Source organism: Marmota flaviventris, chromosome 4 (assembly GCF_047511675.1).
Source record: "Marmota flaviventris isolate mMarFla1 chromosome 4, mMarFla1.hap1, whole genome shotgun sequence".
In the NCBI taxonomy this organism is placed as follows: Eukaryota; Metazoa; Chordata; class Mammalia; order Rodentia; family Sciuridae; genus Marmota; species Marmota flaviventris.
This window is the reverse complement of record NC_092501.1, coordinates 17,072,917-17,097,649: the sequence shown is the minus strand read 5'-3', so window position 1 is coordinate 17,097,649 and position 24,733 is coordinate 17,072,917. Positions and strand designations below refer to the sequence as shown.

Sequence of the window (24,733 nt, the reverse complement as noted above, 5' to 3'; positions counted from 1 at the left end):
AGTGCTGTGTTGGGGAGCGTAAAGAGACAATACCAGAGGGGAAAAAGGTGAGTGGGAGCGAGACACTGATGAGGAAGTCAGACAGGCTGCCAGGATCCTAAGAAAGGCAGATCGTCATTCTTCTTTTAGAGAATAAGGTAGCTCCCAGCTAATAGAGGATGACTCTGAAAAAAAAAAAATCTATTGAAGGCAGCTGGATATTTGTGAGGTCAGGACACACCTACTGTCTTATAGAAAGGTCTACAGTCAGAGGAGAGACTGCAGTGCCAGCCAAATGAGATGATTGTGACCAGGAAAGATTTCATTGGAACTTAGCAGTGTGGCTTTTAATGAATGTGCTGAGCTGTAGTACTAGCTAAATGTTTGGAAGTTCTGGGGGGAAAACACTGTCTTAAGCTCTCCTCAATTACTTGTTAAGGAGTGCATCTGTCTTTGACTTGCCTCAAGAATCTATTGTAGTGCTGTGGCTGTGGCTCAGCAGTAGCACACTTGCCTGGCATGTGTGAGGCACTGGGTTCGATTCTCATCACCACATATAAATAAATGAATATAAATAAAAAAGGTCTATCAACAACTAAAAATATATTTAAAAAAAAAAGAATATACTGTAGCTAATAACACATTAAACAAGTCTTTGCCTCTAGGTGAGTATAAAACTAGCAAAAGTTCCACTACCAACAAGCTACAGTTGGTGAGCATATGACCACCTATGCCAGGGGAATACATTGAAATCAAAATTGTTCTAAACACACATTGACTTACACAGGCAAAGCAGTACCATGATGAAGGGAAGGTGGAGCGGAATCATTAACATTATCCTTTGCCCATAAAATCCAAAGGCCAAACTCCCGGGTGACAAAATAATAGACCACTGTACCTGGTTTCTCCTCAATTTTGCCAGTAGTTTGTTGGAGTGGCCTTGTGCAAGTTGCATCCCCAATAAGTCATTACTGCTGTGTTGGTTATGTCCTTCCTGTAGGTTGAATTATAACTTGTATCTAATCATACTCCAGATAGGTAAATTTACCAAATACTATTTATATTTTTCAACTCTACCTGAGTTAAAATGTGTGTCTGATATATAATGGACATTGCTTCAGCTTTAATTCTACCTCCGTTTTCAGTTTGGTACTACGGAAGGTTATTCTCACATGCACCCCAAGTTGTGTTTCCTGACTTTCATTTTCTTTTCAATAGAACAAATCGGCCAGGAGATGTTGGAAAACCTCAGTCATGACAGAGAAAAGATACAACGAGCACGGGAAAGAGTAAGTACAAATGACACTATCCTTCTACATATCTAATAAATGAGAAGACATAGAAGGTCCTTCGGACATGCACAGACAGAACCATGACATAGACATAAGTACATACGTATAGAAGTGACTAGGGAGAAAGGAACATAACATCTACTAGGAGGAAAAGGAAGAGTGCCAGATAGGGGCAAAGCAGCTGACTCTCCCCATCTGGAATGCCCACAGGGGGATTTTATTTAGCCCTCTGGCTGAGAAGAAGGTCATTGAGGTGGATTTTGGAATATGTCACTCTTTCGGTAAAAATACTGATGATTCCGCCCTCTTTGCTTCATTTATTCCCACTTATATTTTTAGGAGTTTGTACATTTTGTACATTAGAGATTAATTACCAGATGTATGTTAAACTTTGTCAGCTTTTGAGACATTTGCTTTTATATCCAGTTCAAGTATCCAGTTTAGAGCTCCTGACATCACTTCTCACATGTCACTTTCTAAATCTAAGAATTCTCAGAGTTTGCATAAGTGTCATAAATGTATTTGTGCTGTGTATATAAACATTTTTTATTGTTTGGCTTTTATATCGTGAAATAAAATGATAGAAAATGATTGCTCGCCATGTACTTTAGAAATAATCTAATCATTTGTAGTTGAGTTGAGTTTTAATGCTGCTCTTCTCCTCCTAGCTTCGGGAAACAGATGCAAACTTGGGGAAGAGCTCCAGGATTCTGACGGGGATGTTGCGAAGGTAAGAGCAAGGTAGGGACCGACCTTCCTCTCCTGTCTCTTTTGCTGTTTTTATCTAATTGCAAACAGGCATTTTACAGGCTTGCAAGCTTCTACCCCCTTCCCCTGTGTCTAGACACTTTTGAAATAATAGAGCGCTGATTGTAACTCTTATTTGGACAGGGACACATACTGAGTAACTCCTATTAGAGAGAAGGCTTGAGCTAGCGGGGTTACCTCAAGCTATGGAAAAATTAGGGTTAGACATGAAGAATGCTTTCATAGCCTGAGGAAGGCCCCATGGCAGGAGCAGCCTGAGTTTATTTTCTATTTTGATGGAGGGAGCGCAGCCTGCGTCGGCAGGAGCTCACTTGGACTCAGCCTGGCTCTTTCTTGCCTCGTTTTCATTTCTCTAAAAGGACTCCATTTGGGGAAACATTTTTATTTAATGTATATAATTCAAGATGATTTATAAAATGTCAATATTATCTGAATAATCTGAATTCATGTGTGCTAGCAAACAAATCTTTATGTTTTCTGTGTGTGACTAAACTTTGATTGACGGAAAATATTCGGGAAAGTATAAAAAAGAGATATGAATCAGAGTTGGTCTGTTCTATGTAAGTATTTTCAGCATGGAATGATTTTCCACTTGAGATCTACCAGGTAAGAGTATCATCTGGCACCACGATGCCCATTTGGAACTGTGAATGGAAAAGTGAGTCACGAATATTGTAACTGATCTCTAGGAGAGCTTGATTGGAATGTTAAGGAAGAAAATCTTCATTATAGTTGATACTGAAGAAACAACTATTTCAAAATAGCAAAGCCTTCCCTGATCATGTATCCATATACAGTAATTTGCTAAAATTATCTCTTGTGTTGAAGATTTATTGTATAAGAAACTATTCAATGTACATTTGTTCCGCCATGAACATTGATGTGATCTCTCAACCTGATCAGAAATGAGCTCAAAGTCCCCTGTGCACTGCCAGCCTAGTGTCCACATTGCTCCTTCTTTCCCTGGACACACTGCTCCAACTCAGAGCCATAACCACCAAATTCTCTGATCAAGAATAGTAAGTAATGGGGCTGGGGCTGTAGCTCAACGATAGAGCACTCGCCTAGCACATGTGAGGCCCTGGGTTCGATCCTCAGCACCACATAAAAATAAATAAATAAAATAAAGTATTGTGTCCAATTACAACTAAAAAAAATAAATATTAAAAAAAAAAAAAAGAATAGTTAGTAAATGACTTGAGAAAAGCTCAAAACCTACAGAGAAGGGAACTGGTGATTGAAAGGAATGCTTCAGTGCCTAAAGACAATAAAAAAAAAAGAAAGGGAAAAAACCTTCACTGCTTTCCTGGGAGGGCCCCTGCGATGTGAGCTGTAACGAATATTCTGCATATGTCTCCATTTTGTCAAATCTCATTAAAGAGTCCTCCTGCTTTATGTCAATTGAGCTGTCCAGAAATCATTCATCATTTTTAGTGTAAAAAAATCATGTGGTTATTTAAATAATATCATATTAATGTTAAAGTTCAGCTGTCATTTAATGGTATGGCTTAATCAGATGTAGCATTTAGGGTAAATAGTTTATTCAAGCTCTTTGTAGCTTTCAGGTTGGCAGATTCAAATAAGGATTTATGGGTTTCTAAACCAATGTATTTCTGTCCATGTTTCTGCTTGATGTACCTCACCCTTTAGTGCAGGATACTGCAGACAGTTATTTCAACAAATAAAGCATCCCCTCATATTGTGTTTGAATAAATTTGCAAGTCATTTAGAGAGGGTGAAGCACAAACGACTTCTGCGACCTTCAACTGGGCTTTCTGTGGGGACATGGCACTAATGCGATGGCTCAGAAGCCTGCAGAAGAAAATTACTCTGGTGAAATCTACTTGGGCTTCTCTTTGTAGGCAGACTCAGTCAATCTAGACTTATCTCCTCTCAGGATGTTTGTAGAGAACTCACAGGAATAAAATGCCCAATGGACATCACCTGGCTCTGTCTGAGCCAAAGCTCGTAAGTCCACCTGCGTGTGTGTGTGTGACAGTGTTTTTCAGTAGACAAGCTAGAATGTTGATATCTGCCAAGATTCCCAGGTACTTTTCATCAGTGGTGTAACCAGACTGAGTCTTTGCATAGTGGTAGTTTTGGTTTTGTTTCTAGTTGCTATCCCACATGACACAATTTATTTAGGACTTTGGAAAAATGAAAAAAACTAACCAGCTTCTTTACTTTATTACTTGGGTTATTCCCGAAAACATAGTCTTTTGAGAAGTAGAACCAGAACTTATATACCAAAGTCTTTTATTTCATTTTTTAAAAATATTTTTTAGTTGTCAATGGACCTTTATTTTATTTATTCATATATGGTGCTGAGAATTGAACCCAGTGCCTCACACATGCTAGGTGAATGCTCTATTATTGAACTACAGCCCCAGCCCTATTTCACTTCTTTTATTTATTTTATACCCTCTGTCACCTCTCTCCTGTTCATGTGGCATTCACTCCAGCACTGGTGGGGGTTTTATTTAAGAAGAAGCCACATTCCCAGAATTCTTGTTCTTACCAAACTGTCCAGCTACATTGTGTGTCAACAGGTGATTATGATTTAAGAAACAGCACAATATTGAATCATGTGCTTATGTCACCTTCACAAATGTGTAAAAGAATTGAGTGTCCTCTCTGTGCAGTGTAAATATTTACCTGCAAGTAACATAAGCCTATTTATTTTCATATGCTAAGTTCTGTGTTTGAGAATAAATATAATATACCAAAGCAAGGAATTACTTTATTTGAAAGAAAGATTTGGGGATTTTTAAAATTTTTTAGACTTCAAGGTTTTTAAATTTGTGAAATGAACAAAAAAGGTACCTCATAGCCCCTCCTTTGGCTCATTTCACTTGTAGTGGTCAGTCAGTTATGAAGACAAGTGAAATCATGTTCACTCTGAGCCAAAGTCTGTGTATATGACCACTTGATCATTTGTGACACTGACCAAAATAAGAAAGCAACAAAAATTAAGTTTTTAAAATCTAGCAGCCACTAAATAATCATCTAACACTTGTGCTTTTTAAATCTATTGTTAACTTCAAATGAGGCAAAAATCCATTTTCTTCCTTCCTTCCCTTCTTCCTTCCTCCCATATGCCTGTAATAAAAGGCATAGTGATCCTGAGATGAAACCACATTTAGCTTTGCCTTCAGCGTGCTTGTGTGTGTATAAAAGTGTGCAGTGGGAATTCACAAAATTATCTAAATCTCATGAAAGCTATTAAGGATTCTACAACCTCAGTTAATCCTTGCTGATCATCTGTTTTCATAAGGAAAAAAAAACCAACCAAAACAAAAGGTGATTTGAATGGCTTTAAAACCCACATGTTTGAGAAAAAATTAGGGAAATAGGAAATTATTTATAGCATCATAACAAATAAGTTTTAAAAGGAACTAAACTATGAGCCATATCTAGGTTACTGAATAGCAACTGGTTTAGTCAAAAAGAAATTATTTTTTATATAACTACACTATGTTACCAAAAGAAAGAAAGCAAAGGAGAAAATTGGTCGATTCTGACATCAGAATAAAGCCTATAGCTTATTTTCTAGAAAGTAATTTTTCTTTCTTCTTGACACAAGAAGGAGAGCCACCTAGGGACAAAGTGTTTATTTCCTGACTCTGTAGACAGTTTAAATAGAGTGGAATTCAGATCAAATGAAAATGGCTCTGAAACAAATGACCATCCGTGTGGTAACTGGGGCCAAGAAATGGATTTTTCATTGAGTCTCACAAAACTTGATTATTACATTTGGTTGTCATAAAGTGTTGCAAGGATCCCTGGGAGGCTCCCAAGTTTCTCTTCACCTATGTACTGCGTTCACTCACATGTGCGTGTGTGTGTGTTTCCACGTATCTGACTAGGAAGCCTTATTAGATCAGATTGGGCTGGCAATCAATGAAAATGAAAATAGAGATTTTCAAAATTCTTAGAAAAAAACGGAAATAATCATTTATGATTATATTTCCTTTTACCTCTGAATAACTCTAGTAGTAGTTAATAATTAATCAGTAATCCTGTATTTTTTTTCTAGAAGTATCTAAAAGAGTCCTCAAGTATATAACAAATTCATAAATTGAGAGCTCCATTAACATAAATGGGAGAGCATATTAGAACTTCACTATGGACTGCTTTGCATATGATGCATATATATTTGGAAAAAAAACTTTTCTGAATGGTGACCTCAATGTAAAATAATTTTCTCTCTTCCTCAACTATTTCAACACACAAAATCAGAGTGTTTCCTTCAGAAATGAAGCGCTTATCCTTGCAGCATGAGTGCAGTAACTTCTTAACATAAGTTGCTTCTGAGAGGTCTTTTGTAACCAACCTGTGATACAGACAAAGCCAACCGTAGTAAATGCAGTTGGCCTCGCTAGCACCGTTCATACAATACTATTTAATGTGTGTTTTTGTTAGAGTGACTTCTGAGTCAACCTGGGGAATAATTGCCAGCTATCATTGCTATCACATTTTACGTTTTAAATGTGGTCTTGTTGCTTTGGTAGAATGACAGGTAAAACATCTGGAAAAGTGAAATGTGCTGTCAGTGGCTCCAGAGGGAAAGTATAACAGAAATACCAGAGCAGATCTGTAAGCCATACAAATATATATTTTTAAATAAACAGACTTATTCGTAAATAGGCCGTGACTAGATGCTTAAGCTTCTTTGAAACTTCATTCTACACAATCACACCCCATTTTGCTCAGGAAACATTTTATTATATTCTAATTGTTCTTATGACAATGGCTAAAATTCAACAGAGTTTTCAAGATTTGTGAAAAAATGTCCTTGAAAATTTACTCTCAGAATTCATGCCTTGAAAAGGCCCCTTCTCTCACAGAGCCTTGTGTTCATATGTGCACATTTTCTTCTCTTTTTTCCCCCGGTGCCAGGGACTGAACCCAGGCCCCCAAGCATGTCAGACAAGCGCTCTACCACTGAGCTACCCTGCAGCCCTTGTTTTCCTTTTCTCTTCATCTTGTTCCTCCTTCGTGGCTTGCATAGCTGACTAGTGTTGAGCACGGGTCCTGACCTGAAGGTAGTGTAGCAAGGTCTCAGCCTCTAAACCATTTTTCAGCTTTTAATCAAGCACAGTTCTTTCAGAGTAAAATCGTTGAATTGCAGTTGATTCTTTGGACTTAGCAGAGTTAGGAGCTAAGCTAGATTAATGCTATAGAGAGAATCTTTTTTTTAATCTTGGTCCTCTTTGTGTGACTCAATTTATTACTAGAGCCTTGACTCATTGCCTTTGTCCTTGGACCTCTTCAAGGCCAACACGGATGATGCTTTTGCCAAATTAAACAACAATTCTGTACTTCCTTATTTATATTTTTCTTTAATAATATTCTTGTGCTTTTCTACATAGGATTTTGGCTAGGCAAAGCAGCATGTGCCTATCATCCCAGCTGCTTGGGAGGCTGAGGCAGGAGGATCACTAGAGCCCACAAGTTTAAGACCAGCCTTGACAACATTATGAGACCCCATCCTAAAAATATAATAATAAAAATCAGAAACATAGACCAGTCAAATGCAGTATCTAAAGCTCCCTGCCACCAAAGACTACCATCTGCCTCCACTGATCTCTCAATGCATTTCTGACCCCAAGCGAAGCTTTACACACCTATGACCCAGTTCCTAACCCCATGAAGGAAGCAGTGTCATCCCCATTTTACAGATGAGCATAACTGTGCTTAAGGAAGCTAGGTAAGCCATCTGGAGTTGGCCACACAGCAAGACAGAGTCAGAATACAAACTCAGTACATTCTTTCAAACGTACTCCGTGAGGTTCCCAAAGGTTGCTTAAGTGAGAGTAGTTCTCGCTGACCAGTGAGGAGAGGAGTGGGGATGAGCTGCGGAGTTTTTGTTTTTGCTAACTTTTACTGCTATTATGCTGTTATGCAGTTCCCTTTCTTCTGAAATAATTGCGTAGTAAACACTTTCCTTAAGCTGGTCCAAAATAAGTACTTGAAAAAATGTTCAGCAGTGGCAATGTGTGCCAGAGTTCGTGCCTTCCCATGCCCCCTTCTGATTCACTGCTCTAGGAGATCCAGAATCCACACTGTCCTCTGGCCTTCAAGAATCCAAGGACTTGTTGTATACTCTCGGACTCCTCTTGGCTAGTAGCCATGGTCCAAGCCTCTTGGTGTGTTAGTTCACCTTCCTGAGGACTGTATGCAGCACTGTAGGGAGCTGTCACTGGGTATCCTCAGGACCCCCAGGGCCTGGTTCTCCTGCTATACTGGTCTGAGACCCCTCACAGTATCAGAGGACCAATTGGCCGGTGCAGGAGATAGGTTCAGAAAGTGCTGAATAAACACGAGGAGACCCACTGTTAGGATGGGCTGGAGGCCCTGGGCTGCAGCTGTGGGTGCAAGGAGAGTCCCGAGAAGGGTCTTCTTGAGGAATCCTTTAGAAATGGCTTGATTTTGAGCATTAACTGGAACCAACAAACCAGCAAGGAGCTGGAAAGCCTCTACTATCCTTACCTCGAGTGTTTGGCAAGTATCATGGTTAGGAAATTTCATTTTTATGTCTAACTCTGTTTCACCTGGAGCTTTATCCTCATTGGAGTTTTCTTTTGCCCACCATTCTATGGGCACCAAGAGGCACATGCCCTATAGGTAGGAGGTAGGCTCTGGAGCCCCATTCCTGCTTTCTCGCCATTAACCTTTGGTAAGAATCTCACCTCCCTGTACCTCAATTTCCTTATCTATAAAATGGAGATGATAGTAGTCCCTACTTTGTAAGTTTTCGCAAAAGTTAGTCAATACATGTAAAGTACACATGATAGTGCCTGCTACAAAATAAGATTTCAGTAAATGACAGAACAGTAGTTATTATCATCACTACTTTGAGAAAGAAAAAGGCCTGGGAGCAAGGACTAAAATAAAAATGTTAATAGTTATTTTAGGTTGGTGAATTTTAAGTTGATTCTTTTTCCATTTCCAGAGTTTCCTAGGAAGTTTCAAAAAATGAGAAATTAAGCCAAGTGTAGTGGCACATTCCTTTAGTCCCAGCAATTTGAGAGACTGAGGCAGAAAGATTGGAATTTCAAGGGCAGCCTCAGCAACTTAGTGAAACCCTGTCTCAAAATAAAAATTTAAAAAATAATAATAAGGGCTGAGGATATAGGTGAGATATACAGCAATAGAGTGCCCCTGAGTTCAATCCCAGTAACAAAAAATTAATAATAATAAAAATAAAATCCTCCCATTTTTTCCTGATGTCTCTGTGTCTGAAAGGGACCCACCATTCTCCCTCTGTCTAGGACCTTCAGTCAGCAATTCTGCGGCAACTCCCCAGAGCACTCAGAGTTCCCCAGGAGCAAAGCATCCTCCAGCATGGATGCTTTCCCCTCCCACTTGGACTGTCAGAGAGACAAGCATCCTGATTGGTCTCTGTGCTTCTTCTCCTCCTTTTGTCTTTCTAAATACGGTTTGCCAGTCTGTCTTCCATAGTGCAAAACTAGTGCATTTTCTTCCCTGCCTACGAGCCTCCCATGGCTCCCATCACCTGCTAACACAAGTATGTCCTCTTGGTCCCATTTCCAATGTCTGCCTGTGGACTTCTGGCCTTGTTGACTGCTACTACCTTTGGACAGACAGCAGACCCCAATCAAGGCCGACTACTTCCCATCTCCAAGGCTAGTTTGACTCTTCACTAATTCTATTACTTTGCTTCACCTCTTACTTCTACATATAATGCTGTCCATTTTCCACTTGTGATTCAAAATCTTCTGAATGCAAGTGACAGAAACCCATATCAAACTGGCAATACATAAAAGGAGATAAATACTGCCTCATGTAACCAAGTAGACCAAGGATAGCAGTGACTTCAAGCAGTGGAATCTGAGGGCTCAAATAATGTCATCAGGGCTGGGCCTTGCTTTTCTCATCTCTCATCTCGGATCTCTGTGTATGGGTTCTGTCCTTTGTCAGGGACTTCTTGTCAGAACAAAGCTTTGCCAGCCTCTCAGTGACACCCATTGAATTTAGCATTTTTTTTTCCTTCCCAATAGTTCCTACAAAGATTATAGCATGGAGTCATACAGATTCTGATTGGTTCAGGTTGTATAAAAACCTTATTCATCTATGATCTGATGTTGTAGACAAGGGACCCTGTGCTGGGATTGGACAAGTAGACTTAGAATGGGTGAAGCATAATTCCCTCAGAAGAATCTGAGAGCTTTCACCAGAGAGGTGAATAGATACTGGGCAAATGAAAACAACAGATGTTACTTAGGAATGTTCCAGATGGATTTTTAATATCTGTATAAAGGACCAAGTTACCCAAGTATAGCCTCATCAGTGACTAATCTTCAGAAGAATGACTGAGAATAATTTTAAAGTTGCTGTCTAGATTCATGTCATTTAGTTGAAAACCTGCAGGTTATTATCTATTACAGTTTGGATACAGGTAAACATGTTCATTCAAGGATAAAATACGGCTGAGCTAGAAGTGTAGCTCAGTGGCACTTGCCTAGCATACGCAAGGCCCTGGGTTCCATCCCTAGCACCACAAAGAAAAAAAAAAAGTTGCTTCACAATAAGAGAATATTCTTGTCCATTATTTAATCACAATAGAAAAGCATCTTATAGTTTTCTTGATTGTGAGCCACAATTTGACCTAATTCTTGAATTACCTTTCTTTTATGATCTTCCTTTCTTCCCCAGGATACATGCCAGTCTTTAATGTGCAGAGGGAGCACTTTACCTTCACCATCAATGCCTCCTTTGAACACAGCCTTGAACTGTTAACTGAAGCAAGGAGCCTTAGGCCTTCCTTATAAACAAGTAATGGAGCCCTCAGCCCCCCTTGTAAATGGCTATTTATTAGCATACACCATCACCAAACAACGGTTTACAATTCCAGGCCCGCACCATCACACCACTGTCTGCTCCATTGTAAGTTGAGGGAGGCCTTTCGCATCTGTTTCATTAAATGCCAGAGGCAGTGAACAATAGCTGAACTTTATAAATTGAGGGTTAGGGCTTCTCCCCTCACAAATCTCCCCCTTCTGCTGCTGCTGCTGCTGCCACTGCCGCCGCCGCCACCACCACTACCACCACCATATTTTTTTGTTTGAACGCTCACATTGTAAATTAGCGTATTCACACATCAATTTTAAAAGGCTGGCTGTGTTATAAGATGGGACAAAGCAAGCTCAGTAACAGCTCCGCACAGTGCAGGTGGTCGGGGCTAGCTGCTCCCCAGATCAAAAGTCAAACAACTGTGAATCTGCTTTTAAAAGTGCAGTTCCAGAGACAAGGCGAGGCTTATCTGCCCAAAGAAGGAGTTATAGATATACATCACAAACGCAGGGGACAAAGGGGGGTTTCATCATCCTGCTGGGTAAGGAACCTAATGCCGACAATCTGAGGGCATCTCTGGAATGTGTGGCTTGTTTTTGTTTTTGTTTTTCTATAAAATTAGTCTTTTATTATGTGGCAATTGATAATTATTATTTATGCTTTGGTGCTGTTCCTAAAGTAGCTAAGAATTTTTTTAAGCCACCTTTAGGGCAGGAAATGGCTCCTTTTCATGGTTGTGTTTTATTTTTCAGCAGCATTTAAGGACAGACTCCTATTTATACCACACAAGCAGTTTTGTCTGTTGTAAACAAAGTAAGTGGCTGGGAATTGTACTTTCCCAGAAATGTTTTCCAGGGAAGCCATAATAGGAAACAACTGTGTATACTTGAGACTTTGTCATCTAGGTATTAAGAAAGAATTTTTTGCTTTTATGGGGAAAAAATTACCAACACCGTTTGTTAAGGAGCATATTTAATATCCAAAAGTAGAATTAAAGTGTTTTAGATTGCAAGCACTAATTGAGGTTGTTTTCATTTGAAATTGTCTCTAGCATTTTTTGACAAGGCAGAAGTGACATAGAAAGAGGCCTAATCATTTGTCTTAATCCGATATTCTTTTGTAAAAGGCTAGTGATTTCTTTTGCAAAGTTATGTGATGAAGTTTAGAACTAACTTAGGAATGTCAATGGGAAAAATGCCAAAGCAGTAAATTTGACAAAATTTTTAGAAAGAGGGTTGAGGTGGCTTGAAATTATGAAACACACCAGTTTCCTCTACAGTTATAGTTTATCTAGGAGAAAGTCATGCTGTTCTCCATCTACTAATACCTTAATGATCTTATGATCAGGAAAAAAACCTGACAACTTTTTAATCCCCAATTAGTTAAAAGTGTCTCAGTCAGGTCTCCAAGTGCTTTCATGAAACCACATCTCTGACTCAAGCCATAAGGCAATGCTTCCTCTCCTGGGTGGCTTCACAGAGTCTGAACCACTGGAGTTTTCTGAAAATTTGTGTGTATATGTATATTTGCATGTCTCTGAATTTCCATTAAAATTCCATAACATTTTCAAAAGAATCTATAATCAACTCCCCAAAAATTGGAAAAAATGAGACATTATAAAAACAGTATCCATTTTTCTGGCTAAATAATTATTTCCAAGCTCATCTGAAATGTGTTACCATACAAGAATTTGAATTTGTCCACAAAGTTCAATAAAAAACTAAAAATGCAGGGATGCCTTCCTCGGGAAATCAGATCATTTATTAAAAGTAAGACTTTTAATAAAGACCCACCCCAGTGGCATGTACCTGTAATCCTAGTAACTCAGGAGGATGGCAAGTTCAAGACCAACCTGGGCAGCATAGCAAAACCCTGTCTCAAAATTTGAAAGGGATGGTGATGTAGCTCAGTGGTAGAGTGCTTGCCTACCATATGCAAGGCCCTACTATGTGCAAGGTTCAATTCCTTAAAGACAATCATAGCAATTAAAATGTTTATGGGGCCTTATGGTGTCACAAAACACACATTGTTGCATTTAAGGTAATCTTCATAAGAACACTGTGAAATTGTAGTGTCATGATTACCTGATGTTATTATCTATTTGTTTTTTGTTACTATAATAAAATACTTGAGACTGGGTATATGAGAATAGAAGTTTATTTAGCATATGGTTCTGGAAGGTGAGAAGTCTTAGAGCATAGCACAGACTCAGCATCTGTGAGGGTCTTCTTTCTGCAGCATATCACAACAGAGCTTCCAACTCGCAAACTTTTGAAGGATGTGCTGAAACCATAGCAGTTATAGAGACCTATGGAAGTTGCGTCATGCCCAAGGCCATTTGCCCTAGGTAGGGGAAATTTTGGACAATTACCCTGGCAGTAGCCATAGAAATTGAGTTCTTAGCAGAATCTTAACAGTGACAGCATTAACATTTTCAATAGCAAATGTTCAATGTTTATTGTATATAAGGGAATATGGTAGGCATCTAAGATTCAAAAATCTCACTCCTGGGTAGTTGAATATCTAATTTGGGAGCCTCAGTTTACACATTTTGTTGTTGTTATTGTTTTGTGGTACTGGGGCTTGAACCAAAGGCCTTATGCATGCAAGGCAAGCACTCTACCAACTGAGCTATATCCCCAGCCCTGGTTTATACATTGTTAAGAAACAGCAGTGCATAGAAACTTGTGCTACATAAGTGAGAACTCAATGCTCTAGGAAATTACAGGAAGAAATTCCTGGGGCCTAGGTAGGCAGGTGAGATGGCAGATGGCCACCAGGCCTGAAAATTACTACCTGATTCTTAACCCACATATGGAGTCTCTCCTTACCCTTTTCATAGCAGCTTCCAGGTAATAGCTCCCAATATTTTGACTGTTGGAGGTGGTGGTAGAGCTGTTTGGGTACAGCTGAGTTGAAGAAACACAGGACATTAGCAACTTGAAACCTGATTTACTCCCAAACTTAGCATGAGGCCAAAGCTTCACTTTTACCTTCACCTTAAATTAAACTTATTGAGAATATTTTTAAACTTGTGATGGAGTTTAAATTTTTGTTAAGCAAATTAGAAAGGTTTGAAATCACCTAATAGTTCTAATTGTAAACAATTATGAAAAACTTTTTTCTTTTTTTTTTTTTTTTCATTTCTGCTTTTTTTTTTATTTTTTAATTTTTTTTTATTGGTTGTTCAAAACATTATAAAGCTCTTGACATATCATATTTCATACATTAGATTCAAGTTGGTTATGAACTCCCAATTTTACCCCAAATACAGATTGCAGAATCACATCGGTTACACATACACATTTTTACATAATGCCCTATTAGTAACTGTTGTATTCTGCTACCTTTCCTATCCTCTACCATCCCCCCTCCCTCCCCTCCCATCTTCTCTCTCTACCCCATCCACTGTAATTCATATCTCTCCTTGTTTATTTTCCCATTCCCCTCACAACCTCTTATATGTAATTTTGTATAACAATGAGGGTCTCCCTCCATTACAATGCAATTTCCCTTTTCTCTCCCTTTCCATCCCACCTCATGTATCTGTTTAATGTTAATCTTTTCTTCCTGCTCTTCCTCCCTGCTCTGTTCTTAGTTGCTCTCATTATATCAAAGAAGACATTTGGTATTTGTTTTTTAGGGATTGGCTAGCTTCACTAAGCATAATCTGCTCTAGTGCCATCCATTTCCCTGCAAATTCTATGATTTTGTCATTTTTTAGTGCTGCGTAATACTCCATGGTGTATAAATGCCACATTTTTTTAATCCATTCATCTATTGAAGGGCATCTGGGTTGGTTCCACAGTCTAGCAATTGTGAATTGTGCTGCTATGAACATCGATGTAGCAGTATCCCTGTAGTACGCTCTTTTAAGGTCTTCAGGGAAAAGTCCAAGAAGGGCAATAGCTGGGTCAAATGGTGGTTCCATTCCCAGCTTTCCCAGGAATCTCCATACTGCTTTCCAGATTGGCCGCACCAGTTTGCAGTCCCACCAGCAATGTACAAGTGTACCCTTTTCCCCACATCCTCGCCAGCACTTGTTGTTGTTTGACTTCATAATGGCTGCCAATCTTACTGGAGTGAGATGGTATCTTAGGGTGGTTTTGATTTGCATTTCTCTGACTGCTAGAGATGGTGAGCATTTTTTCATGTACTTGTTGATTGATTGTATGTCCTCCTCTGAGAAGTGTCTGTTCAGGTCTTTGGCCCATTTGTTGATTGGGTTATTTGTTTTCTTATTGTTTAATTTTTTGAGTTCTTTGTATACTCTGGATATTAGGGCTCTATCTGAAGTGTGAGGAGTAAAAATTTGTTCCCATGATGTAGGCTCCCTATTTACCTCTTTTATTGTTTCTCTTGCTGAGAGAAAACTTTTCAGTTTAAGTAAGTCCCATTTGTTGATTTTTGTTATCAACTTTTGTGCTATGGGTGTCCTATTAAGGAATTTGGAGCCCGACCCTACAATATGTAGATCGTAGCCAACTTTTCCTTCTATCAGACGCAGAGTCTCTGATTTGATATCTAGCTCCTTGATCCACTTTGAGTTAACTTTTGTGCATGGCGAGAGGAGGGGATTCAGTTTCATTTTGTTGCATATGGATTTCCAGTTCTCCCAGCACCATTTGTTGAAGATGCTATCCTCCCTCCATTGCATGCTTTTAGCTCCTTTATCAAATATAAGATAGTTGTAGCTTTGTGGATTAGTCTCTGTGTCCTCTATTCTATACCATTGGTCCACCCTCCTGTTTTGGTACCAGTACCATGCTGTTTTTGTTACTATTGCTCTGTAATATAGTTTTAAGTCTGGTATCGCTATACCGCCTGATTCGCACTTCCTGCTTAGAATTGCTTTTGCTATTCTGGGTCTTTTATTTTTCCATATGAATTTCATGATTGCTTTATCCATTTCTACAAGAAATGCCGTTGGGATTTTGATTGGCATTGCATTAAACCTATAGAGAACTTTTGGTAATATCGCCATTTTGATGATGTTAGTTCTGCCTATCCATGAACAGGGTATATTTTTCCATCTTCTAAGATCTTCTTCTACTTCTCTTTTTAGGGTTTTGTAGTTTTCATTATATAAATCTTTCACCTCTTTTGTTAGGTTGATTCCCAAGTATTTTATTTTTTTTGAGGATATTGTGAATGGAGTGTTTTTCCTCAATTCCGTTTCAGAAGTTTTGTCGCTGATATACAGAAATGCCTTTGATTTATGCGTGTTGATTTTATATCCTGCCACTTTGCTGAATTCATTTATTAGTTCTAGTAGTTTTTTTGTAGACCCTTTTGGGTCTTCTAGGTATAGAATCATGTCATCTGCAAATAGTGATAATTTAAGTTCTTCCTTTCCTATTTTTATGCCTTTAATTTCTTTCGTCTGTCTAATTGCTCTGGCCAGTGTTTCGAGAACTATATTGAATAGAAGTGGTGATAGAGGGCATCCCTGTCTTGTTCCAGATTTTAGGGGGAATGCCTTCAATTTTTCTCCATTGAGAATGATGCTAGCCTGAGGCTTAGCATAGATAGCTTTTACAATGTTGAGGTAAGTTCCTGTTATCCCTAGTTTTTCTAATGTTTTGAACATAAAGGGATGCTGTACTTTGTCGAATGCTTTTTCTGCGTCTATTGAGATGATCATATGGTTCTTATTTTTAAGTCTATTGATGTGGTGAATAACATTTATTGATTTCCGTATATTGAACCATCCTTACATCCCAGGGATGAATCCTACTTGATCATGGTGCACAATTTTTTTGATGTGCCTTTGTATCCGATTCGCCAGAATTTTATTGAGGATTTTTGCATCTAGGTTCATCAGAGATATTGGTCTGTAGTTTTCTTTCTTTGAGGTGTCTTTGTCTAGTTTCGGAATCAGGGTGATGTTGGCCTCATAGAATGAATTTGGCAGAGCTCCTTCTTTTTCTATTTCCTGAAATAACTTGAAAAGTATTGGTATTAATTCTTCCTTAAAGGTTTTGTAAAACTCAGCTGTATACCCATCCGGTCCTGGGCTTTTCTTGGTTGGAAGTCTTTTGATTGCTTCTTCTATTTCATCTATTGTTATTGGTCTGTTTAAGTTGTGAGTATCCTCCTGACTCAGTCTGGGCAAATCATATGACTTAAGGAATTTATCGATGTCTTCACTATCTTCTATTTTATTGGAATATAGGTTTTCAAAATAATTTCTAATTGTCTTCTGTATTTCTGTAGTGTCTGTTGTGATATTGCCTTTTTCATCCCGTATGTTAGTGATTTGAGTTCTCTCTCTTCTTCTCTTCGTTAGCATGGCTAAGGGTCTGTCGATCTTATTTATTTTTTCAAAGAACCAACTTTTAGTTTTGTTAATTTTTTCAATAGTTTCTTTTGTTTCAATTTCGTTGATTTCCGCTCTGATTTTAATTATTTCTTGCCTTCTGCTACATTTGCTGTTGTTTTGCTCTTCCTTTTCTAGGGCTTTGACATGAAGTGCGAGCTCATTTATTTGTTGGTTATGAAAAACTTTTTTCAAGTGTTCGAAAAATATTGAGAATTTTCACACACTTCACTAAAATTATATGTTTAGAAAACTTGATGGCCTCTGAAATAATACTGCATATTGACCATACTGTACATATGATTCATAAATAGATACAAAGAACATTGGCAGAGTATGTGGATTATTTTATTAAAGCATATTATTTATTTGATAAGTATATCACTTAAAATACTGAATTATTTTATATATTACAATTAAATCTTTCTCCTCAAATGGGCTTATAGAAATTTAGTTAGTTGAAAACTTGCCCAGCCAATAAAGAAAAGCATTCATTTTCTCTTCTATATACATGATCTGAAGCCATAGCCTTTTAGGTCTTTTAATCTGTTTGTTCAAGGCCAAGCTATTTATATGAATAATTTTTAAAGCTTCTGTATAAAGAAAAAAAGAACATTTTATTTATTCACTGAGGTTTTTATGTGCCTTGAAATTGCATAGATAAAGTATTTTCAAGCCCATGGATCTGGAGAAGATAAAAGGTCTCTTATTTTATAAGGCTTTATGTAAGCTTTTCAAATGTACAGTTTTCTCATGACTAGAATTTTTTAAATAAGACGTTATTTTACTATTATCACTAGAGTTTGATGTGGGCATCTCTTTTTCCTTCCCTGCATTATTTCTTAAATCATGTGTCTAAGATTGTTCTTACTGCATTTTATCTTCTGGATTTTAACAGTTTTCATGTTGGATAAATTAATTTACCAATCTTTATGTTTAGTGTCAGGCATCTACTTAATATGACTGGAATTGTGAATATTAAATATGAGTGAGAAACTAGTAAATTAGCTTTAAAAAACAAAGACTGAAAGTAAATTGTACTCCTTTTTTGTAACATATTAATGTGAAGCTGAAAAATTACTTAACTCTTCCTCTTTAAGAACTTTTGCTAGGCCTGGTAGACTATGAAAAGAAGCAGCATTTTTTAACTCAAGGGCAACTGGACCCAGACCTGATTCCGGGTGAGCATTAGCTGCTGTTAGCTCTGCAATGTCAGGGCCAAGAAACAGCTTTCCCTGGCTGGAGCATTCCCAAGCTATCACAGCCATCAGACAGGTGGGGAATAAATATTGTAGAATAGTGGGACATTGAAGAGCATGCTCCTGATCCCCAGGACTCAATTTGGACAGGCTTCAGTTGGAGCAAACAGGTGTTCCTGGGAGGAACTGTCCTCATATGGCTGGGGGGTGTGCCATTCTTTCACACACATAAAAAGTTCTCCTTCCCTCTGCCCGCAGGAAAATTAGAATTAACTACAGCTTTTTCTTTTGAAATGGAAAAAGAGAAATAAAAACATGGCACCAGGTTTTGGCTCTGGCTAGCTTTCCATGAAACATGCGATCTATGATGAGTGATGAGAATTCTTGAATCACAGCATCCTTATAGTTTTTAACATTGGAGATGCTGTAAAAATTAGATGAATGCAGTAGATCATTTTAACAAAAAATGTACCTATAAAATGGGGTAGTCTCATCCTCTATTATTCATTTGTCCATTCCAAGTATTTCTTGCAGCTTCCCAAATAGTGGACCAGGTGCTGGTAGAGTATAAGACATAGAAAGGTCCTGTCCTCAAGGAGCTTCTCTGAAGTTGTAATCATGGTAATTGGCTGGAACACAAAAGTCATGAGAGTGGTCTTTAGGAAACTGGGCAGAAAGTGCTGACATCAGAAAGATTTCTTTTCCTGCAATATCATCATGAACATACACCTAACATTTTTATTTTATTTGGGAAGATTCTTTTAAAATCATAGTTGTAAAAAAAAATCATATTTGTTCTATAAAACATAAACTATGGAGAAAATTATTCATAATCACACCAGCTAAAGACAGTAATAAAGTTTTAGCATATTTCTAATCCGGCTTTTTTCTATTTATTGTATGTATTGTATGTATAAACATTGTATATAACCTTACAGCCTGCTGTTTGCATTATATAACCCCCCCAAAAAAAAGATTATATTGAAAGTATTTTCCCACACTATCAAAAATTTTTATAATCATTATTTACAATGGATATTTAAAATCCTCTCGTAGACATATTTATTCTATTTAAAACATTTAAGTGTTTTTTTCTAACTTACAGCCATACATTCATTGATGCTATGTATCTTCATTCATAGATTATATTATTTTCTTAGTGTGTCACCCTTGAAGATCATAGTTGCTATCTCATATATGACTTCCCAATTCTTGAGTTCTTAGCTTTCTAGGAGTATAGTCATCTGGGATATACCTTCGAATGACTTTTTCAAGCAAAATAAAGAATTTGTATGTGATCTGGTTCACATGTAAGAATTGTTACCAATTGCATATGTGGGATAGACATGACATGTATGCATATCTATCTATGTATTTGAGCTGGGTATAATACTTTTAGATCCTTCATTTCTTAAGAATCCATAGATATTGAGCTATTGTCTTCAGGCCTATAGCGTGTCAAAGTAGCAAGAGGGTAGACTAATTTATGATACTCTAATCATGGGTTTTTAGTTTTGTTTATTTATTTGGGTTGTATGAATCTTTGAAATTGAACAGTCTGTCAGAATGTTTCTAGATATGACAGTCTTTCCCTCAGTTTGCATGCATCACAAGAACTTTAAATCTTCAAATTCAAGTCTTCCTTCTACCACTCAGGAGAGTTTTCTTTCATTGTGTCTTAGATTACTTTTTCAGTTTTGAATTTTTTGATTTCTTTAACATTTATGAGTCTCACATTAGACCTCTCTTTTATAAAATAATCTTCCACATCTGTCGTATTTTCAAATCTTTTTTTTCTTTCTTTTTGTTTTATTTCCAGCGTCTTTGATCCCACTCTTTACAGCATTGTTCTATTCATTATTGCTAGTTACTTGAATATCAAGTCTGCTGTTGCATTACTGGTTTCCCTAAACCCATTGCTTCATCTTTACATCTTTATCCTTTTTAAATCTCAGAAGTTCTCATCTAACAATTTTATACCCTCACTTTTTAAGGTTTTATTTTTATTGAGGATGTCAAACAATTTTCAAAAACATTTTTTGGGTTTCTTTTTTTTTTTAATTGGTTGTTCAAAACATTACAAAGCTCTTGACATATCATATTTCATACATTTGATTCAAGTGGGTTATGAACTCCCATTTTTACCCCGTATACAGATTGCAGAATCACATCGGTTACACATCCACGTTTTTACATATTGCCATACTAGTGACTGTTGTTTTCAGAATTGTGTGCTTCCCCAGATAATCAGTATGTTGTTTTCTTTCTCTTTTTCTATAGTATCTTTTTTTCCATCATCCTCTTGTTGTTTGATGTTTGGGTACTTTTCAAAACCTCTCCTTGGAACTGCAAATGGATGTCAGTTTTACATGTTGAGCTCTATACCAATTTTTTGTCTTTAGACTATCTTTACTGGAATAAAATGAGACTTTTTATTCAACTTGAGTTTAGCATCAAAAATGTCCAACTTCTGTACATACACCTGTCATCTCCTTCACATCTCCACCACCACCGCACACAGACAGACTTCAGTGCATCTTGTCATTACCTACCCCGCAGCCACCCATTATCGATTTATTGTTTTACTGGGAACTCCAGTTTCTTACTCATATAAAAAAGAAACAAGTTGAAGAGTATGAAGAAAAAGGAATGAATGCAACAGTCCAAGTATCTCCTAGTTTGCTGTATCTGCTCAGGAGAGAGCAAGCTTGTTAATTTGGGCTTATTACAAACCTTGCATTTTTTAATTATGTAGATGATTTTGTGGAAGGTAGATGATGGCTTATACTTTTTAACCCAGTTCACCTTTTGTGGTGGTAGGAAATCCTTCCAGACTGTTGCAATTTGTGGCATAAGTTTTGGTGGTGTAAATTTTCATCATCTTCTATTTTTTCATTCAAATTTAATGGGCACTTTGATACATAACAGCATCAAGAGTTGTGGACCAGACACCATTTTAAACTAGAGACTGTGGGTGATCTTTTAAAGTGCCTATGATAAGGGGGCCATACAAACCATTTCTATAGCTCAACCCTTGGGCCTGTATACCTGGGTGGTCTTGTTATAACTGTTGCTATTTAATTATTGATGGTTTACTGACACAAGGCCTGGAAGCCTTAGGGAAAATGAAATCCCATGTGCCAGTTCCTTCAGATGAGTCTTCTTTGAGGTTTAAGTGTCCCTCTAAGTAAAATTGTGAGGCAGGATTTAGGGGGCCATTCCAAATACTGCCTGGTAGAGTCGACTGCAGCATCTGTGTTCACTGATGGAGTCTGTGGTTGGATCTTGAAGATGAGCCATGTTTGCTCTTTTTCAAAGCCCAGTAGCCTCACACAAGCCCACTCCTGCAGGCCAGGCATCCTCATTCATCTCTATATGCTTCATTTCCCTTCTCTGCTCCTTGTGGGAAAAAGTCTGACCTCCAACAATAAAAGTGACTCACCTACAGGAACTGATTTCCTCCTATTAATGCTCTTATCCTGGGAATCATTTATTAGGAAATTAGTAATTCATTCCACAAATAAGTGCAGGGCACTTGGCTGGCTAGGGAGGGATGGAGGGTACGCTGGCCCTCAGGAAACTCACATCCTAATCAGAGAGAGTGTCGAGGAAAATGCTAATTAAGGATAAATGCTGACCAGAAGCCAAAGTTGGGAGATTATTGCCAGTGTGGAGCAATCAGAGCAAGGTTTTGAAGAAGATGTGGCTTTTGTAATAGCCCTTAAGAAGGGGTCGGGTTTGCCTGGGCGGGTTGGTAGGGATTCCAGGGAACAGCATGAACTAGGAAGGAAGACCACGTATTGCAAGGCAGGCACTGCAGGACTTAGGTTAGCTGGTTGTCAACTCTCTGACTTCTGCCTTTTTTCCCAGATGTTCCCATGTTAATGTGGGTCACCTCATGGCATGCTTGCCATTGTACCCAACTGCCAGCCCCTTTCCATCTCATCCTCCGCTGGGAAGATAAAAGCTTACCTAAATGAAACTGGCTTAAATAGGTTCCACTTTTTTTCCCACCCTCATTATTGTTTCTTGAATGAATACTATGTGCTCTGGGCAGGAAGAACCCTAGTAAAGGACCGCGTCGTTTTCGTGTAATTTTGTAGTTTTCATGTAGGCCACTGATATGTTTCTTTCACAAGTTCTCCCCTGCCCTTCAGTGGTTTCAGAGTGTTTTTCTAGGAATTCTGAAGGACACTGCAAGTTATGTGTGCAGGCAGACTAGACCTCCATTAAAAGGGGGGATTATCTCTACCTTTGAGGCAATCCCAAAATGCCTGTTCTCTTGACGGTCTTCACTGTCTGAAGATACTGTTTGGGCACCACTGTTTCCAGTTCGCTCAGCTCTGCTGAGTATAACATACTCAGATTGCTTGCTGACATTTGGTGAAGGGGGTTTGGGGTGGGGGGATCTAGGGCTACATAACAGAGAATTGTAGGAGTCCACACAACAGAGAGCCTGGATGGGCTGGAGTCAAATCCAGCTTCGCCATAGGGATGAAACTAGCCTGGATGTGCCACGACTTTTTTTTTTTAACAGTAATTTTTCTTTAATAGGACTTGAATTTTTTAACCCAGTTTTGCTTTGGGGAAAAATGCATTCACCATATGTCTTGTCAAGATACCGCTTTTTAAAAATTTTCAGAATGAAAGTCATCCTTGGCATTGGAACTGTTTCTCTGGGCGCACCTGCTTTCTTCATCAGGTTCCCTGACTTTTCTTATTTCCATTTACAAATGGAGACACAGCCAGTCTTGGAGGAAGAAGGGGCTGTCTCCAGCAGCATACTAAAGGAAGGGCTGGTGAAATCGGATGTAGCTGGCAGCCATTCTGGTCCACCTGGAGGAGGAAGGGCGGCCTTCCAGTAGTTGGTGGGGGCTGATGGTGGGTCGCTGAGATTTCTTTTTCTTCTTCTGATTTTTATTATACAGATAGTACCGGAAAGGCAAAAGGAAACATTTTATAAAGAAAAGGAAAAAAGCGCTGGAGTTGCGGCTCAGTGGTAGAGCATTTGCCTGGCTTGTGTGAGGCCCTGGGTTCAATTCTCCACACCACATACAAATAAATAAATTAAATATGGGTTCATTGACAACTAAATATATTTATATTTTTAAAAAGAAGAAGAAGAAAGAAAAGGGAAAAAATCATAACATCGTAACCCAATAAACCTGCAATTATCTTTTCCTTTTTATTTTAATTCACATATTGGCATTTTTCTTTATTGTACCTTTAAATGCAGTGTAAACACAGTTTTACATTCTGCTTTTTTTGTTTTTAGCTTAACATTATAGCCTGCACCACTATCATCGATTTGATATTGTAGTTAGTTGGCTTTTTTTTAATCATTACAGTTAATTTATAGAGTCGCAGGCGAGCCCGACAGTGTGTGCTTAGTGTTCATTTGTCTTTCAGAAAATCGGGCAGCCTCTAGCATGTATTCAAGCACACACTGAGCTTGGACAATCAGGCTCTGAGATTTATTTGGACTATTCCATTCTTTCCATTCAGATCACTTGCACATATTAATTTTAAGGTATTTAATGATGATATTGATGATGAAATACATGTGTAAACAAACCAGGAAAGTCACTCTGAAGTGGGGATATCTATGGTAGGTTCCAGCAATAGCCACCTTTCCCCAAAGTAACTCCCTACCTGATTGGAAGGTCAAGACTGGACTTGGGCTGAGGATCATGCAGGTCTTTGCCAGGTGTCAGCACCTGGTTGGTCACATGTTACCCAGGTGAAAGTGCTCTGCCCCTTGTGGAGCAGAGCAGGGCTGCTCCTGAGGGGAGGAGGTTGGGTGGAGACTAAGGGGAACAGTGGTTTGGGAATGACTCCAGAAAGAGGGTGTGTGGCAGGGGATGCTGGGCAGCCAGGGGGCAGCATGGGAGCGTTTTGCATCTGATGACGGAGGAGACGGAGTTGGAAGAGGGGGATAAGCACAAGCTTCACCATCCTTCTGGCCCAGCCTGTGGGGATGATGGATGACTTCTTGTCATCTTTTTCATTTCTTCAGGGACAGCTAACATGGAATCTCTCTACTGAGACCAGAGGTTGAAAACTACAAATCTGTGGGCCATAAGCAGCCTGCAGAATTTTTTTATCTTAAGGATCTGTATAGTCTTGTTTGTTCTTTAAAGTATTATTTACATACAATCCAATTCACTTGATTTAAGTGTACAGTTAGAAGAATGTTGGTGATAGTATACAGTGGTGTAATCACCGTGACACATCAAGATTTGAAACAGTTCCCTCACTCTAAAAAATTTTCACCATTTCCTTTGCACTCAGTTTCCTTCCCCCACCCACTTCAAGCAGCCCCTGATCTGTTTCTAATACTATAAAGTTTTGCCTTTTGT

General features: G+C 38.4%; 1 protein-coding gene across 3 annotated transcripts in view; it reads left to right on the top strand.

Moving 5' to 3' along the window:
• Vti1a (vesicle transport through interaction with t-SNAREs 1A) overlaps nucleotides 1-24,733 on the top strand; it is a 348,099-nt gene that overhangs the window by 196,697 nt on the left and 126,669 nt on the right. For 2 of the 3 annotated variants that reach the window (XM_071610911.1, XM_027930092.3), the window contains exons 6-7: nucleotides 1,198-1,268; nucleotides 1,940-2,001. In XM_071610911.1, coding sequence (XP_071467012.1) covers nucleotides 1,198-1,268; nucleotides 1,940-2,001 — 133 coding nt within the window. Of the gene's footprint in view, nucleotides 1-1,197; nucleotides 1,269-1,939; nucleotides 2,013-24,733 lie in introns of all 3 variants that reach the window. The other variant, XM_027930093.3, reaches the window with a different exon arrangement.